Source organism: Gobio gobio, assembly GCF_949357685.1.
Source record: "Gobio gobio genome assembly, chromosome: 2".
NCBI lineage: Eukaryota > Metazoa > Chordata > Actinopteri > Cypriniformes > Gobionidae > Gobio > Gobio gobio.
In genome coordinates this window covers 16,081,267-16,101,292 of record NC_137098.1, presented here as the reverse complement: position 1 = coordinate 16,101,292, position 20,026 = coordinate 16,081,267, and the positions used below count along the sequence as shown (strand labels likewise).

The following is a 20,026-nucleotide window of genomic DNA, read 5'->3' as shown; positions in this document are numbered from 1 at the left end:
ATATGTATTCAACTTTTGACAGACAGAAAAATAAATTAATATCTTTTAAAGAAACATTACTACATTGACCTTTCATGAGGAAAAGGTTCATTTTAAAATGCATCCTTTACTTTTTTTAAATTCTTTTTATTTAATGAAAACAACACAAATTTGATCAACCTCAAGGAGAAAATACAGTAAAAAAAATATATGATATAACCCCTTTAAGTCTACATTATGTCTTTTGCTCTCGTTAATTGATCTTGTCCCTGTCCTTTTCCTGAAGCTGAAGACCCTAAGAGGTTCAATCCTGGAGGAGTCGGTTCCCTCCACAGCACGTCACACCACGCCACGCGGCCTTTCTCCCAAGAGACTGCTGGAGTTTATCTTGCCTGATCTTAACCTACATTGCCTCAGACTGGCCTCTACGTCCCCTAAAGTCAAAGACACACTCCTTAAACTGGATGAGCAGGGGGTAAGTGACATTGACCATCTTTCTCTAATTCTGGCAAACTGACAATTTGTGTTTGCAGGTTACTGAAACGCTTGTCATATATATATATATATATATATATATATATATATATATATATATATATATATATATATATATATATATATATATATATATATATATATATATATATATATATATATATATTTGGAATAATTAAGATTTTTTCATGTTTTAAAGTCTCTTCTGCTCACCAAGGCAGCATTTATTGGATCAAAAAAACTATAAAAACAGTCATATTGTGAAATAGTATTACAATTTCAAAGAACTGTTTTCAATTGTAATGTGTTTTAAAGTATAATTTATTAATTTGATGGCAAAGCTGAATTTTCAGCATCATTACTCCAGTTATGTGTCTCACACGATCCTTCAGAAATCATTCTAATATGCTGATTTGCTGCTCAAGAAACATTTCTTATTATCAAAGTTGAAAACAGTGCCTAATATTTTGTGGAAAAATGTATACTTTTATTCAAGGATACTTATATAAGGATGCATTCAATTGATTCAAGTGACCGTAAAGACATTTATAATGTTACAAAAGATTTCTTGTTTAAATAAATGCTAAATAATAAATAACTTTATATTTATCATAGAATCTTGGAGAAAAAATGTATCAGTTTCCATAAAAATATTAAAGCAGCAAAAACAGTTTTAAATATATTTATAATTATATTTAATATATTTATATTTAATAGGAACTATTGTTAATAATTGAGCATACACATATGAGCATACGTAGTAATTGAGCACTAAATCCTCATATTATAATGAATTCTACTGAGCCCTAAGGGGTAAAAATATGAGATGGGAGGAAAAATAAGAAGTCAATGGTTTTGCGTTTTCTCGCAAATGTTTTGCGTTCCCCCGAGAAACTTTGTATCCACTCACAAAATGTTTGCGTTCCCCTGAGTATCTTTGCATTCCATCGCAAAACTTTTGTGTTCTTTGCAAATGAACGCAAAGTTTCTTGGTGGAACACAAAACATATTTGCGAGAGAACACAAAAGCATTGCCAAATAATTTTTCCTCTCATCTCAATTTATGTTCTTCACCATGTTCTTTTAGGGGCTCTGTAGATTTCTAAAGGATCATGTGACACTGAAGACTGGAGTAATGTTGCTGAAAATGCAGCTTTGCGTCACAGGAATAAATTACATTTTAAATTACAGTCCTTTCAAAAACAATTTTTAAAAAATCTGAATTATTCCAAACTTTTGAACGCCTTTGTGTATATATTTTGTGTATATGCATGTATGTGTATAAGCTTGAAAAGTGTCATTTTCCTCAATGTTACCATATTTCTTAACTGACTGTAAAATAAATAAATCAGTTTAGGTGTGTAAACTTTTTGAATTGGATGAACATGGTAAATTGTACTTATTTTGTCTTCTGGGAAACATGCAGTTATTAGCTTCTGAAGGGCAGTATTAAATAAAAAAATATGATCTTTAAACAAAATAAGAAAAATGTACACATTACCCTATTCAAAAGTTTCCCCGCCCCCTGCTCTTAATGCATTGTGTTTCGTGGACACTAAATATACAAATAAAAAAGGTAACTGGGACATTTTATCTCACTATTTTTTTCTTTTTCTTTTCAATTGCCGAGGTTGCATCTTAGAATAAAGTCAGAATTGTTAGATGAAAAGTCGCAATTACCTAAACAAATGACTTAACATGGAAACAGTAATGGATCATCCATTCAAGGGTATGTACATTTTTTTATGTGGCCATTTGTATAAATTCAGTCATTTTGTGACCATCTATTATGTGAAATAGCTTATTCAGGACAGTACTAAATAAAAGTAATTTTTATGATCCCAGATTCCTCTTATTTTGTATTAAGTTATTACAATTTTGCATATTCTGCAAGGGGTATGAAACTTATGAGCAGAAATGTATCTTAGGATGCTTTTGCAGTGTCAGAGTCTGAGAAGCGGCAGTTGCTGTTTATATTAATTGCCCGGGACAGTTTACATTCATGTTTTAATGAAATAAATGACATTAAAATACTAAGTAATCACTTTGGTAAACTAAAATACTTTTCGGATATAACTGTAATTTGATTACCACCTGTTTAAAATGTTACTGTAATTAAATTTTTTATTTTAAATACGTAACTAAGTTACATGTATTTCGGTACTCCCCAACCCTGCATATAGATGACCTTAAAGCTAATAGACAAACTAAAGGCAACATGACTTGAAGATATACTGGTACACTGGTAACATGTCTGAAGGTGGCATTTGAAATGTTTCTGATGATTTGATTTCAGCCCCAGATATTCAGAATTGCAGCAGAAACGTCAGCGAGAAAGGCCAACAAATGCCTGCATTTGTAGTTACACTACTTGTGCATGCAGTGTGAAACAGGCTTAATGAAAAAATTAGGAAACATGGTGTTGCGCGTGTAGTAAAGTTGGATAAGTAACCGTAATTTCATCCCTGTTAATGCATGTATGTGTGTGTGTAAAGTTGAATTTCCAGCGTAAGGTGGGGATTATGTACTGCAGAGCAGGACAGAGTACTGAAGAGGACATGTATAACAATGAGAGTGCTGGCCCAGTGTTTGATGAGTTTCTGGACCTTCTTGGAGACAGAGTGCGACTCAAGGGCTGGGAGAAATACAGAGCTCAACTAGACACCAAAAGTGAGAAAACCTCAAAACACAAACACACACATACACAGACACTTGAATATGTGGTTTACTGGGACTTTCCATGGGCGTAATGCTTTTTATACTGTACAAACTGTATATTATTTTTCCCAACACTAACCCTACCTTTAAATCTACCTATCACACACAAAAAGATTCTGAATAAAAAAAAAAAAAAACAGTTTAGCCATTTGGTTTATCAGGTGTCCTCACAACCATGTTTAGGTTGTAATACCCATGTCATTATACACATTTGTGCCCTCAAAAACCTTATAACACACACACCCACACACCATGTTGGGTTTCCATGTTTTATGGGGACTTTCCATAAACATAATGATTATTATACTGTACAAACTGTATATTCTATCGCCTAACCCTACCCCTAAACACAACCCTCACATAAAACATTCTACATTATTATATTTTAAAAAAACATCATTTAGTATGAAATGTATGGTATGTGTGATATGTATATTAGCTGTTTTCCTCATGGGGACCAAAAAATCTCACAAGATAAAAACTTCTGCTATTACTGTCTTTGTGGAGACATTTGGTCCCCATAACGCAGAGTTTACCTGGACCACACACACATTGTAATTGTAATTGCTTAGTTTTATCACTTTAAATAGTTAATTCATTAATACTTTTCTTCAGCAAGGATGCATTAAATTATTCAAATGTGATATTAAAGACTTCTACATGGTATAAACAATTCTAATAAATGCTGTTTGTTTGAACTTTGCTATTTATCAGATTAACACAAGTTATACAGTTTTATTGTAGAATTTATATATATATATAAATATATATATATATATAAATATATTTTCCACAAAAATATCAAGCAGCACAACTGTTTTCAACACTGATAATAATAAGAAATGTTTCTTGAGCAGCAAATCAGCATTAATCATTTCTGAAGGATCATATGGCACTGAAGACTGGAGTAATGATGCTGAAAATTCAATAAATTACATTTTAAAATATATTCACATAGAAAATAACAGATTTTTTTATTTGATGTGTAATAATAGTGTTTGTGTGTTTGTTAATTGCAGCTGATTCTACGGGAACACACTCACTGTATACTCGCTACCAGGATTACGAGATCATGTTACATGTCTCCACCATGCTTCCATACACAGCCAACAATACACAACAGGTAACTCACAGAACAACAGAACATCCCATTAAAACAGAACAAAATAGCAATTTATTCACATTATGTTCGCTCTCTCTTAAAATGTAAGCGGGTGTAAATGTCAGCATTATCATATATGTCTAAAGAATTGTAGTCTGTCAGGTAAAACAAGACCTTATTGATGCAGTTCAGTGCTATTTTTTAAAAAGAAGTACACTTTAACATACTTTTAAAAACTCTGACACTTAAATTTCAGACACTGATACCCCCCTCCACCATCCCCGGTGGGGACACTTTGAGAACCAATGCCTTAAGTACACTTAAGTGGCCTTTTATTTAATTAATATTATATTATCTTCAAGTACATTTTTAAAAAATATGCTGAAGTAGATTTGAAGTACACAGCAAATGCACATACAACTCACTGCATTTAGAATAAAATAATTAGAATAGTTCAATACATTTAGAATGTCATCCTTCTTGATCCTGCTCAGTCCACTCAGTTAACTAACAGTATTTTTGTCAGCATAAAATCTAAGTTTCTCTTTTCTCTATTTCCCTTCTAGTTACTGAGGAAGAGGCACATAGGGAATGATATTGTCACAATAGTCTTCCAGGAGCCAGGTGCTTTACCCTTCACCCCCAAAGCCATCCGTTCTCACTTTCAGCATGTGTTCATCATTGTCCGAGTACACGAGCCCTGCACCGACAACACCTATTACAGGTAAGAGAGTAGACACACACAAAAAAAACATAAAATGTTACCAAAAAATAATAAATGTCTTTATCTCCACCTTTCTCAGAGTTGCGGTGACTCGTTCCAAGGACATCCCTCTCTTTGGTCCTCTCTTCCCTAAAGGTGCACGCTTCCCACGTTCTCCTGCCTTCCGTGACTTTCTACTTGCCAAAGCCATTAATGCAGAGAACGCAGCTGAGAAAGCAGAAAAATTTCGCTCTATGGCCACACGCACACGACAAGAGTACCTGAAAGACCTAGCGGAAAATTACGTCACCACAACACCCATTGATTCTTCCACCAAATTCCCACTGCTGTCACTGGGTGGGAAGCGCAAAGAGAAGTTGAAGGGTGCTAAAGGCGCAGAGCTTCATAGCGCAGGCGCTTTAGTGTGGGCCGTCACCGTCGTTCAGGGCGGTGAGAGCAACGGTCTTAGCCTGTCGTGCCTGCTCGGCGTGTCAGCGGAGTCAGTCGTGCTCATAGAGCGATCCACTAGAACAGTAGTGTTCAATTGCAGCTGCCGTGATGTCATCGGCTGGAAGGCTGTGACTGAGACTGGAGCTCAGGGTGGCCTTTGCCTGGATATCTTCTACGAGAGAGGCGAGGCAGTGACCGTGACAATGTTGGACAGCCAAGTTGAGGATATTAAGGAGGTTGTCCAGAGGCTGGAGGTGAGATCTAATGCAGTATGCAAAGCTATATTACTTATAGTTTATCAGTAGATTGGTGTTTCCTGACAACACATTATTGCAGTAAACTGTTTTGATGAGGTAAATTCACTAAACTGCAGCACCATTAGAACTTAAAGTGCCCCTCTTATGCTATTTTAAAGGTTTACATTTATTTTGAATGTCTTCTACAACAGGTTTACATACATCCAGGGTCAAAAAACACTTTAATTTTCTCATAATATACATTGCAGCATCGCCTCTTTCTCACATTGTCTGAAATGATTCGATCAAGAATCTGATCTCTCTAAACCTCTCTGACCTTTTTTCCGAGAGCCTCCTCTGCTCTGATTGGTCAGATGGCCCAGTCTGTTGTGATTGATCTACCGCTTATAGTGTGTGTTGGAAACAAAACGGCCAAAACTATTACCATACCTGAATTTCAGCTCCAGAGGCTTCCTCAGCGATAGCGTTGATTTTACCGTATCAATTCCAGCCGGACTCCTTATCCTTTGGAAGTGTGTGTAAAGTGGATTTGCTTCTGCAGTTCAGAAAACAGCGTGTTCTCTAACATGTCGACAACACAAACCAAACTCTTCCAGGCCTCATCTACAACTACAGTGTTTGAGGGCGGGTCAATGTAGATGTCAGTTCCTCAGTTGTAAGTCGCTTTGGATAAAAGCGTCTGCTAAATGCATGAATGTAAATGTAGTTCGCGGACAGCCAGTGTAGACCAGATGTGCGCATTTTGCAGATTTGTTATGTAGGTTCGAGCAGGAAGTAAGACTGGAATTACTTGTTTCAGGGCAGTTCAGAATCAGTTGTTTCTTTTTGGAAGACAATAACTTCATTTATTGCGCATTTTGATCTTTAAAATTTTGCAGACCTTTTACTTTCACAAACAGCTACAGTATATTACAAAATCTGAATAAGCATAATAGAGGCACTTTAATCCCATGAATTGTTATCACTATGGGATGAGGGATATGTTTTAAATGAATAGTTCACACAAAAATCATCAATTACTCACCCTTACATCGTTCCAAACCCGTAAGACTTCCTTTCCTCTTCGGAACACAATTGAAGATCTTTTTGATGAAATCGGAAAGCTTTCTGTCCTTCCATAGGCAGCTACACAACTGACATTTTGACCCTTCAAAACGTTTGAGATCGTAAAACTAATCCATTTGAATCGAACAGCATAGTCCAAATTTTCTGAAGAGTCTCGATCACTTTATATGTTGAACAGATTTAATTTAGGCTTTTATTCACATATAAACATTGATCAATGGATATAAATAGAAGTTCAACCGAACCTGCTTGACGCACATGAACAAACCTCATTGGTTCTTGCTGAAGCTCAAATGTGCAGCGTCCAACGAGAATGGACCATATTGGTTCTCACATGCATGTCAAGTGAACATGGTTGAGCTTCCTTTTACCATAACAGATGTGTTGATGAATGTTAATAAGTGAATAAATACCTGTTCATCATATAAAGCGATAGTGTCTCTTTTAAAAATTTGGACCGAACTGCTCTATTCATGGATTAGTTTTACAATCTCTTTATGAACTTTTTGAAGCGTCAAAGGGATAATTGTGTAGCTGCCTATGGAAGGGCAGAAAGCTTTGCGATTTCATCAAAAATATCTTAATTTGTGTTCCGAAGATGAACGAAAGTCTTACAGGTTTGGAACGAATAGGGGTTAGGAAATTTTGACAGAATGTTCATTTTTGAGGGATGTAATGACAAATTTTACTTAATTTGTCATTTGGGTGAACTATCCCTTTAAGAAAATATTGTTCAGTATATCTGTAAAGTATCAACTGCTTTTTTACCACACTTCATAAAATGGCTTTACTACTTAACTGAATGTTTTTTACTGCCGCAGTAAATATTAAACATGAGCATCCATCACAATACAACAAAACTGTTGACATTTGCAAGTGTGTTAACCTCTTGAATTAAAAAAAGACAGTATTATTACAAAGCTGGGATTGTCAATATGGGTAAATTAATTAACCACAATTCATTTAGTAATTCTAAAAGTTAAAAAAAATCTATATTCTTCAATAAAAAAAAGAAAATATGGTTTCAGATTACATCTTGATATGATATACAACACTTATTCTTACCAAAGCTGCAATTATTTAATCAAAAATACCATAAAAATTGTAATATTATAAAATTTAAGAGCGTTTATGATATGCAGTATGCCATTTTAACATGAAGCTTCTATGCTAACTCCCCTGGTAGCTGGTAACAAGAGGCTGTGAGGCGCGTGAGATCACACCCCTGCGGGACGGAGTAGGTCAGCCTGGCTTCCTGATGAGCGAGGAAGGCTTTGTAACTGAGCTGCAGCGGTTTGGATATGCAGAGAGTGGTGGGCTGCAGTTGGGGGCTCGGGTTGTTCGTCTCTGTGGTCAGGTCCTGGTACACCTCAGCCAGGAAGAGAGGAGCCGACTCCTCCGCACGGCACAGAAGATCCACATCACAGTCATTCCTCCAGACGAGAACGGGAAACCACGCAGGTAAAGGAGGTGATGGCTTATTTGCGTGTGAAAGAAGAGAGATGATGTAAAGCACTCATACACTGCAGTGATTTTTTGCAAAAAGTGGGCTAGTAAAAATAGTAAGCAGGGAGTGAAGGATGGAGTGCTGTAGTATATATGGTATTTTCAATAGTTTGGGGATGGTGATTTTCAATGTTTTGAAAGAAGTCTCGTAACACTTTAGTTAAGGTCCAATTCTCACTATTAAAGGAACACTCCACTTTTTTAGGAAAATAAAAACTCATTTTCCAGCTCCCCTAGAGTTAAACAGTTGAGTTTACCACTTTTGAACCCATTCAGCCGATCTCCGGGTCTGGTGGTAGCACTTTTAGCATAGCATAGCATAGATCATTGAATTTGATTAGACCGTTAGCATCTCGCTCAAAAATGACCAAAGAGTTTTGATATTTTTCCTATTTAAAACTTGACTCTTCTGTAGTTACATCGTGTACTAAGACCGGCAGAAAATGAAAAGTTGCGATTTTCTAGACCGATATGGCTAGGCGCTGTGTAATATCATTGCGCCGCTGCACCCATGGGACGGCAGCAAAGCTCCTTGATTATTACGCAGGAATGAGAGTATAGTTCCTAGCCATATCATCCTAGAAAATCACAACTACACAACTACAACTACTGAAGAGTCAAGTTTTAAATAGGAAAAATATCGTTATTTTTGAGGGAGATGCTAACGGTCTAATCAGATTCAATTATCTATGCTAAGCTATGCTAAAAATGCTATCGTCAGACCTGGAGATCGGCTGAATGGATTCAAAAATGTAAAACTCAACTGTTTAACTCTAGGGGAGCTGGAAAATGAGCCTATTTTCAAAAAAAGTGGAGTGTTCCTTTAACTAGTTGCTTATTACTAGGGTATTGGCTGTTTATAACGTAAAAGCATATAAAGCACATAATAATGCCTTATTCTGCATGACCTTATTCTACATCCCTTAATCCTTCCCAAAACCTACATTTAACAACTATGTTGTATGTTGTAATTTATTCCTCTGATGCAAAGCTGAATTTTCAGCATTAATACTCCAGTCTTCAGTGTCACATGATCCTTCAGAAATCATTCTAATATGCTGATTTTCTTATTTATCTGATATCTTTTTATTATTTCTTATCTTATTGTTAAGGATTGTTTGATGAATAGAAAGTCCAAAAGAACAGCATTTATTAGAAATAGAAATCTTTACTGTCACAAAGCATTTTTTTCTTTTAAAAAAAAGATAATAAAAAATCATACTGAACCGTACTTTGAAAGGTAGTGTATATAATTAGCCGAACAGACTTGACTGTTCAATAATTCAATGCCTCAGAAAAAAAATTGTTATATGCATCTGTATTTTTTATCTGTGTATGTATGTATATATATATATACATATATTATATATATGTATATATATATATTATGTGAGTGAGTGAAAGAGAGAGAGAGAGAGAGAGAGAGAGAGAGAGAGAGAGAGAGAGAGAGAGAGAGAGAGAGAGAGAGAGAGAGGCTATGTCCCTAGGGAGGGAAACAGATGGACAGAGAGGAGAGGAAGGAGCAACTGAATGAAGGACAGATTTCATTGTATTGTCAACATGTTTTAGTCAGTGTTTCACCAGCTGGCCAACTATCATTCAAATTTCAAAATGCTTATTGATGAATCTAAACCAACACACACAAATTGATCTTGGGTTAAAACTGTATATATATATATATTTTTTTTTTTTTTTTTTTCAAATCTATATAAAGAGACTTACTCAGCATGATTTATGTAAGTCTTTGATTATATAACATACTTCAAAAAAGAAAACCAAAATAGAAGCATTGATCTTTTCACCCATGACTAACTGTGCTGAAATAAATAAGCTAAAACTTTGAGGTTTTCACTCTACCGTTGTTCTTCACTTTCTTTTCCCTTTTTTCTTGTTCTTGTGTCAGGAGTTTCTCTGAGCTTTACCAGAAAGCCATCCAGGACGCAGAAAGCAAATCCGGAGAGGGACGATTGGGGGAGGCCTGGGTTCTGGATGAGGATGATGATGAAGATGGTGATGAAGGGGAGGAAGAGGAAAATAAAGAGAATGAAAATAAGATGTACGACAGTGAAACTCCAAAGCAGGAACTACTTGGAGAGCAGATGGGATTTCCAGAGCCCATGGATACGGATTCGCTCCTCTCCCCACCCAGCTTGCCCCTCTTGCGGGCGACTTCCCTGCAGGACAGCATGAAGAGTCAGACCCCAGAAATCACCCCTGTCTCTCTCACACGGAGCTACTCATTAGAAGGACAACCCCCATGCCAGGACATCCTTGAAGGGTATACTGATTTCTGTCTGCCTACTTCTAATTTCACTATAACACTTAATTGTCCTAAGTAACAAACAGTTTAAATCAGGGTCCAAAATGTACTTTTATATATATTCTATTATAGTATTTATTCATATTTTGGGGAACACTTTACATTAAGGTCTCATTTGTTAACATTAGTTAATGCATGAACTAACAATGAATAATATAAATTCTATATATTTTTTACATAATTTATTAATCTTTGTTAATGTTTAAAAAATATCCATGTTTATTATACTTCACAGTGCATTAACGAATGTTAACAGATACAATTTTTGATCTTAAAAATTAGGGGTGCTCCGATTGATCGGCATCCGATCTCGATCGGTCGATAATCGCTTTGGGATGATTGATCGGCGGTCTCTAAAAAGGCCGATCTCATGAACCGATCGCATGCTGACGACACATAAACCCGCACCTGCCTTGAGAGCTAGGGCATGATATGCAGCGACACCATCTCATTCTCTTTCCAGCGCGGGTAAAATAATTATAATGCTGAAGGTGAGGTACAATTCATATTTCTATTAAATAACTTAAATAATAACTTATCTCACAGAAAGTTTTCAAATGACTGCGTAAGTTCACAAACAGCGCGAGTGAATCACCGCGTGCGAGCGCTCTCTCTCCCTTTCAAAATGCTCAAATGGCTTCATATCATCGCATCTGCACTAAAATCGAGCTGCACAGTTGACAGGATTTGCCACTGTTGACAGGATTTGCCACTTGCACAATCGAGGCAGTGTCGCATCGTCACTAAAGTTTATCATTTGCATTTATTTTTAAGTCTTGCCAGTGTTCAAACCGCTCAGCACTCGCGCGCTCTCGAGACCGTGAGTGCGCGCCCACACACACACACACACACACACACACACGTTTGTTTTTGTGAAATGTGAGGACATTCCATAGGCGTAATGGTTTTTATAACGTACAAACCGTATTTTCTATCCCCTTACACTGCCCCTGCCCCTAAACCTAGCCCTCACAGGAGACTGTGCAGTTCACTTTCTGTGAAAAAAACCTTATTCTGTGTGATTTATAAGCATTTTGAAAAGTGAGGACATGGGGAACGTCCTCATATTTCATCCTCTTTTTGTAATACCTATGTCATACCCATGTCATTATACACATTTGTGTCCTGATATTTCACAAAAACATGCCCACACACACAGGCCATCTCACAAAAAGCTTGCGAGAAGAAATTGCGGTGAAATGGTCAGATACACACAAATGTATGTACTAAATTACCGTCTTGACGAGTATGCACGTAAACCCCGTCGTGACTCGCGAGTGAACGTTTGTGCAACTGCATGTAACTGTAACCGTGTTCGCTCTTAAAGTGACAGCTGTCGAATAAACTGCTGCTGTCTCTGAGTTTCTCTGTCTTGTGTTGTTTGATGAACCTTTATGACACTCACTGCTCTTGAATGACTAACTTTTGCAACCTTAAGTGTAAGGATTAATCTAATTTAATTTATTCAGGGAAGACCAATATAAATTAACATTTGATTTCTTATTAAATGTCTTTAGTATTTCTTATCTCAATACTAATGTTAGACCTACCTGAAAATTTGTCTTTAAAAACAAAAATGCACTGCATGATCAAATATTTAGGTGAGATAATTATATACATTTATTATATACATTTATTTGGGAAAGATGGCCCACAGTAGCCTTAAGTTATCTCATTTTCTAAAATAAACACTTGGTGGTTCTTCAAGATCTTGACTCTAGCCTATTTCTACAGTTTTTTTTCTCAATACAGTTAATTTAGAGTTAGTTTCATTTCTACAAATGGTGCAAACTCTGCAAGATTATAGATAAAAGATTCCCATTCCCCTGCCATTCTGTGATCGGCAGTGATCGGCAATCGGCAGATCATGATCTTGGTGATCGGTGATCGGCCCCAAAAATGCTGATCGGAGCATCTCTATTCAAAATTTATAACATATTTCAGATTTATTTAATTTAACGAAAGCAATGTTTTAGTTTGTTAACGGTAACACTTTACAATAAGGTCTCATTTGTTAACATTACGGTAGTTAATGTTTTTACTAACATGAACTAACCATGAGCAATACATTTGTTACTGTATTTGTTAATCTTTGTTAACGTTACAACCCCAAATCAGAAAAAGTTGGGACAGTATGGAAAAAAAATAAGTGATTTCTAAATTTACTTTGACTTGTATTTCATTGCAGACAATATGAACACAAAATATTTCATGTTTTGTCTGGTCAACTTCATGTCATTTGTAAATATGCATCCTTTCCTGTCATTCAGACCTGCAACACATTTCAAAAAAAGTTGGGACAGTAAAGCATTTACCACTTTGAAATGTTGCCATTCCTTTTCACAACACTTAAAAGACGTTTAGGGACTGAAGACACCAAGTGATGAAGTGTTTCAGGTGTAATTTTGTCCCATTCTTCCTGCAAACAAGTCTTAAGGTGGGCAAGAGTACGGGGTCTTCGTTGTCGCATTTTGCGCTTCAAAATGCGCCACACATTCTCTATTGGAGACAGGTCGGGACTGCAGGCAGGCCAGTCAAGTACCCGTACCCTCTTCCTCCGCAGCCAGGACTTTGTAATGTGTGCAGAATGTGGTTTTGCATTGTCTTGTTGAAATATGCATGGACGTCCCTGGAAAAGAGGTCTTCTTGAAGGCAGCATATTATGCTCCAAAATCTCTATGTACTTTTCAGCATTAATGGTGCCTTCACAGAAGTGCAAGTTACCTTTGCCAAGGGCACTGACACAACCCCATACCATGACAGACCCTGGCTTTTGGACTTGTTGCTGGTAACAGTCTGGATGATCCTTTTCTTCTTTGGTCTGGAGCACACAGCGTCCATTCCTCCCAAAAAATACCTGAAATACTGATTCATCTGACCACAGTACACGTTTCCACTGTCTGATGGTCCATCCCAGATGCTTCCGAGCCCAGAGAAGTCGACGGCGCTTCTGGACACTGTTAACATAGGGCTTCCTTTTGGCATAGTACAGTTTTAACTGGCATTTGTGGATGTAACTACATATTGTGGTACTTGACAAAGGTTTGCCAAAGTAGTCCTGAGCCCATGTGGTGATATCGCTTATAGATGAATGACGATTCTTGATGCAGTGCCGCCTGAGGGATCGGAGATCACGGTTGTTCAGCTTAGGCTTGCGCCCTTGTCCTTTACGCACTGAAATTCCTCCAGATTCCTTGAATCTTTTAATTATGTTATGCACTGTTGAATGTGAAATATCCAAATCTCTTCCTATCTTTCTTTGAGGAACATTGTTTTTAAACATTTCAATAATTTTCTCACGTATTTGTTGGCAAACTGGCGATCCTCTGCCCATCTTTGCTCCTAAAGGATTAGACATTTCTTGGAAGCTGCTTTTGTACCAAATCATAATTACAATCACCTGTTGACATCACCTATTTCAAAACTAGGGTTGGGAACCGAAAACCGGTTCTTATGCAGAACCGAAACTGATTTTTGAAAAATACCAGAACCGCGCGAAATTCCTAAGTTTCGGTTCCGAAAACGGTTCTGGTGCAATGTGTGTGCGAAGCGCTGGAAGCGTATCCTTTCATAGCGAGTGACAGCCAGTGTTGCCAAGTCCGTGGTTTTCCCGCTTTCCCGCTTTCCACTGTTGCCGCGGGCTGTGTTTCATGTCCGCGGGTTGAAGCGATTGTGCAATTGTGTGGGTTTTTTTTTGTAAAAACCTGGCAACCCTGGCTCACCTCATCATGAATATTAATTACGTTGCCTGCCGCTTCCAGGAGTGTAACGCAGTTCAGCCTGAAAGCCCTCGCGCTACACATTTACGGTTTTGCGTCAGATATTTTCTCCTTAACCATCAGCATGGCGAAGAGAAAGTCACAAGTATGGATTCATTTCCAAAGAATGAATGATAATGAAGCAAAATGTAACACATGTGAAAAGTTAATAACATGCAAAGGAGGCTGCACTAGCAATTTGACAAAACATTTGCTACAGCACAGAGTGCCTCAGGGCTTATACCAGATTTATAGTGAATATATATATATATATTTGTCAACCGTTGAGTCACCATGGTTTAGGTAAGCGTTTAGGCACAATTACGTTTGTAATGCTGAATTGCAATTTATCATTTACAAGTTCACTGAATAACTGAATTAGCCTACTATTAAATTAATATACAACTAATTAATAAATATAACTAATAAATATCATTTATAACTTGGTTTTATTCAGAGACAGAGAGATAAAATGTAATAAGACAATTTCAGAGGTGTTCATTTGAAATAAAATGTGTTGCAAGAATGGCTTAATTAATACTGTAATATATGTACAGTACAGGACTTTTTTGACATTGCCAACCTGTAAATTAATTTTAGAGCAAGTATAAACACAAAAAGGATTGTTTGAGTTGCGTATTGTGCCTTTTTCCTTTACCACTATTTGTTTAATAATTTTAATGGAACCGGAATCGGAACCGGAATCGTTAGGCGGAACCAGAACCGGAACCGGAACCGGAAAATTCCTCACGATTCCCAACCCTATTCAAAACACATCATTATTTAACAATTGTACCTCATTACTAGCCCTAAATTGCTCCTGTCCCAACTTTTTTCAGGTCTGAATGACAGGAAAGGATGCATATTTACAAATGACATGAAGTTGACCAGACAAAACATGAAATATTTTGTGTTCATATTGTCTGCAATGAAATACAAGTCAAAGTAAATTTAGAAATAACTTCTTTCTTTTTTTTTGCGTTTTCCATACTGTCCCAACTTTTTCTGATTTGGGGTTGTAATAAAAATACAGCTGTTTGTGGTTTGTTCATGTTAGTTCATAGTGCATTAACTAATGTTAACAAGATTTTAATAAAGTATTAGTAAATATTGAAATTAACATTAACAAAGATAAACAAATGCTTTATAAGTGCAGTTCATTATTAGTTCATGTTAACTAATGTTGTTAACTAATGAACCTTATTGTAAAGTGTTACCAAGTTAACAATAACAACACTGTTGCCAAACCTGCCAATGGGCGTCGATTTGTTTGTAAATCAGCCACAATTTGACGCACACTTTGCAAACAAACTACTGAAAGAGCAGTGCTAATTAGCTATTAATTTGGTCACACTTTATATTAGGTGTCTTTAACTACTATGTACTTACATACAAAAAATAAGCACAATGTACTTATTGTGTTTATACTGTATTGCAACACTTTTTCTGCTATTGTGATAGGATTAGGGACAGGTTTGGTGGTTTGGGCTAAGGGGTAGGGGAAGGGTCAACAGTGTAATTATAGATGTAATTACAGAAACAGTGCATTGTATAATTTTTTTATTTAATTGTTAGTACATAGTAGTTAAAGACTTAAAACGAAGCATGAACACATGTTACAGTGCACCCCACAAACACAGTCAAGCCTTCAAAAGAATGTGTTTTACCACCCCTTTAAATTAACGATCAATTAATCGATTAATTGTTAGCCTTAATACTGCAATATACGTCTACAGCAGTGGATTATAGTCAACAGTAGTCAAATGCTGCTCAAAACAGCATGTTCCTCACCAAATTTATGAGAAGGGTTTTTATTTAATTTAATTACTTATTTAATAATCAGTTATAACAACTAATACAATGTGTCACCAGTGATGGGAATAACGGCGTTATAGATAAACGGCGTTACAAACGGAATTATTTTTTTCAGTAACGAGTAATCAAACGAATGATCAAAACGAAACGTTTCTCCCGTTACAACGCCGTTAGCGTTACTGAGAAAAAAAATGCGGCGTTACTATAATTGAGCTCACTGAAGCGGTTTTCATCCGAACAGGCTCTCTGACAGTCGGACCTGCAACGTGTGTGCGTGTTTGGTACACATCACTGATGATGATTGGTGGGTGGGTGACAAGGTTGAGTTCACACCTATTTTTTCACGGTCTATGGTTCACACACACACACACACACACACACCGATGACGCACACGCATATGCACAGTCAGCGATGGCAAGTCCAACGACTTCAAAGGTAGCTTTCGCAAACTGGAAGTATAAGTGCTACTTTTCCCTCGTTGAGGTGAAAGGTAAGAATGTTTAAGTAACGTGTAACTTATGCCCAGGAAGAAAGAGTCTCTCCACGTCGCTGGCAAGTAATTCTAATCTAATGAAGCCTCACATCATCACATGCCGCCACAAAATTAGGGGCTAAAAACCCAGGGGATAACGCTCCACTACCAAAGGAGGAGTATAGTACTGATAATATTTACACAATATTTACACTATAGTAGGTCTACTGATAATATTTACAATAATGTATTGAATTTGAGAGGTATCTCTCACATTGTCCCACAGCAACATTACAATAGTGTACAATGTTTTATAATAGTAATGTATTTAGTGTCCAATTCATTCATTTAACATATCTAATATTGGGGGCATCCAAGTTATTTGACATATTTGAACATTTACTAACAGTCGTAACTCAGTTACTAACTCAGTTACTATTTGTAAGAAGTAACTAATAACTATAACTAATTACTTTTTCAAAGAAATGTGCCCAACACTGCGTGTCACCAACACCGCCTCAGATCTGTTATTCAGAACACGCTCTTCCTGGAACAACGCGCTGAAAATGGCACCTAAACCCAATTAATTCACAACGATTTCTTAAAATAGTGTTTTCATTAATGTTATGTAATATGACAGTCCCAATCAGATATATAATTAGTCGTGCATTGTTGTTTGAGCTGCGCGCGCCAATGCTGAAGCACTGAATGAACACCGGGAAACTGAAGCTCTTTGCCAGCACGTTATTTAGCTCAAAGAAATGCATCCTGTATCCATTTGCTATTTAAACAACGTGGCGCTGGACATGAGACATGAATCATATAAAGCAATAGTGTGGACGTGAAAAGGATAACTGCGTCGGGTTGAAACAAGCAAAAAACTCTTGCGCCGCACCTGCCCTCGCATTACACTTTGGTGTATGATAGGGCCCTATGTTTCTTAACACACTTAAGTACACTTTGTAATGAATTCAAATGAAAAGTTTTGGACCCACTTTATATTAGGTGGTCTTAACTACTATGTACTTACATAAAAAAAATAAGTACAATGTACTTATTGTGTTCATATTGTATTGCAAAAACACTTTTGCTGATATTGAAATACAGGTAAAGTTTGGGACCGGTGTGTTGGTACGGGTAGGTTTAAGTGTTGGGTTAGGTGTAAAGGGATAGTTCACCCAAAAATTCTGTCATCATTTACTCACCCTCAAGTATCATTCCAATACACCTTCCAAACCTGTATGAGTTTCTTTGTTCTGCTGAATATATATAAGAATATATTTTGAAGAATTTTTGTAACAAAGCAGATAGAGCAACCATTGACTACTATAGTATATTTGAGCAACCATTGACTACTATAGTATATTTTTCCCTACTATGGAAGTCAATGATTGCTCTCTCTGCTTGGTTACAAACATTCTTCAAAATATCTTATATATATTCAGCAGAACAAAGAAACTCATACAGGTTTGGAACAACTTGAGGGTGAGTAAAGATGACAGAATTTTCATTTTTGGGTGAACTATCAAAGTCAATAGAAGTAATTATGAAATTGCATATTAACAAGTCCTCATTGAGTGGTTCAAAAAAGCACTCTAAAGATCATTTAAATACATATAAATTTAAATAAAATTTTATTTTCTTTTAATTAGAAGCAAATGTCTGGAAACGTTACATTCAGTTTACACTGAAGTATACTATTTCAAAGTATATTATATATATTTTTAAAAGTATGCTAAAGTATACTTTTTTTCACAAAGGTAAGCAAGAATATGCATGACCCCTTTAATTGTATAGCACTCATAAATAGAAAACACAAATATTATTTAAATTAAAGAGAGTTTATTTGTAGGAGTGAACAGTGTTGGGGAAACACATTACAAGTAACTTGAGTTACGTAATAATATTACTTTTTTCCAAGTAACTAGTAAAGTAATGCATTACTTTTCAAATTTGCAACAAAATATCTGAGTTACTTTTTCAAAAAAGTAACGCAAGTTACTTTTTCACATTAATTTGACTGACAGCTCTCCTGCCCCCATGTGGAGAAAAATAAGTGCAGAGGCGTGTGTGTGTGTGTGTGTGTGTGTGTGTGTGTGTGTGTGTGTGTAAATATGATGGTTGTTGTAGTTCTAGACTAAATGTGAGCATTTATTTATCTCACTTGCACAATAAAGATTATGTACTCCTCAAAATGAATAAAATCAGTCAAATGCAAAATCAGAATACTATGCAAACCTCCAATAATTAAATGTTAAATAAAACAACTATTTTTATGCATAATCTATCTTTATATAATTTACCAATGTCTTGCTGCTGACCTTTGATGATGAAAATTACTAGATGTTTTGTTTTTATTGGTAAAACTTTTTTCTCCTGCATCCTATTCTGCATTATCCAGAGCTGCGCCCTCTACTGTTCATGAGGGAATCTGCATTTTTACTTCAGCCTGAGGCTTATTTATTCAATTTTGGTATGAAGAGGTCTTTACCGTTGCACAAAAATATAACTTTTTGTTATAAAAAACAAAAAACATAAACAAGCCCAGCCCAGGTGAGAAAAAGTAACGCAAAAGTAACGTAACGCATTACTTTTCTTAAAAAGTAACTAAGTAACTCAATTAGTTACTTTTTAAGGGAGTAACGCAATATTGTAATGCATTACTTTTCAAAGTAACTTTCCCCAACACTGGTAGTGAAGTGTGAAGTAATTGGATGTTGTAAAATAGATTATCCCAGCCTCAGCCTGTTGTTCACACACAAGTGAGCAGCTCAATGTCTATGTAAATGTTTTTATTCTATTCTTTCTTTGTTTTATTTTGTTTAACTAATATTTCTCCCTCTATGAATGTCTTTGTCTGTCAGACATGTGTATGATAATGTGGGGCTGAAAGGAAACGGGCACATCTATGAAAACCCTGGAGAGCTTAGGGACGTGACCCCTGACCTCATACTGGCAGTGAAACCTAAAGTGCCTCCAGAGCTTCCTCTAGAGGAAGAGGTATGAAATGCACACTTTTTTTCTTGTCATTATGCCATTACTTTGTTTTACAAGCTGATGTAAGAAACATTCATTTAAATGATTGTCAAGACAAGCAAGAACTAATCATGTGATCACAATAGGCACAGATACAATTAAGCTTATACTAGGCCAGGAGCTGTCAACCTTTTTCTTCACCAAGACACATGACTTTATTGGAACAAACAAACATATTGCCCTTTGATTTCTTGTTTCTCACCATCAGATAACTCTGATGTATCATCAAAACATGTATATCAACTAGATAAGGGAGCAGACAGGTGTGTGTATAGGTCCTGGGACGTTTTTGACTTTCAGTCCATCTTTGGCTAACAGTTATCAATTACGATTCAATCCATGATTCATA

General features: G+C 36.3%; 1 protein-coding gene across 4 annotated transcripts in view; it reads left to right on the top strand.

Annotated features, from left to right (window-relative positions):
• The window catches only part of sipa1 (signal-induced proliferation-associated 1), an 80,568-nt gene that overhangs the window by 37,816 nt on the left and 22,726 nt on the right, over positions 1 to 20,026 (top strand). For all 4 annotated transcript variants that reach the window (XR_013815998.1, XM_079809851.1, XM_079809850.1 and 1 more), the window contains exons 4-11: positions 266 to 454; positions 2,970 to 3,144; positions 4,212 to 4,315; positions 4,861 to 5,018; positions 5,098 to 5,701; positions 7,956 to 8,230; positions 10,179 to 10,553; positions 19,506 to 19,641. Coding sequence is in view for 3 of the 4 variants with exons in the window: in XM_079809851.1 (XP_079665977.1) it covers positions 266 to 454; positions 2,970 to 3,144; positions 4,212 to 4,315; positions 4,861 to 5,018; positions 5,098 to 5,701; positions 7,956 to 8,230; positions 10,179 to 10,553; positions 19,506 to 19,641 (2,016 nt within the window). In the remaining variant the exon portion in view is untranslated. The remainder of the gene's footprint in view (positions 1 to 265; positions 455 to 2,969; positions 3,145 to 4,211; positions 4,316 to 4,860; positions 5,019 to 5,097; positions 5,702 to 7,955; positions 8,231 to 10,178; positions 10,554 to 19,505; positions 19,642 to 20,026) is intronic.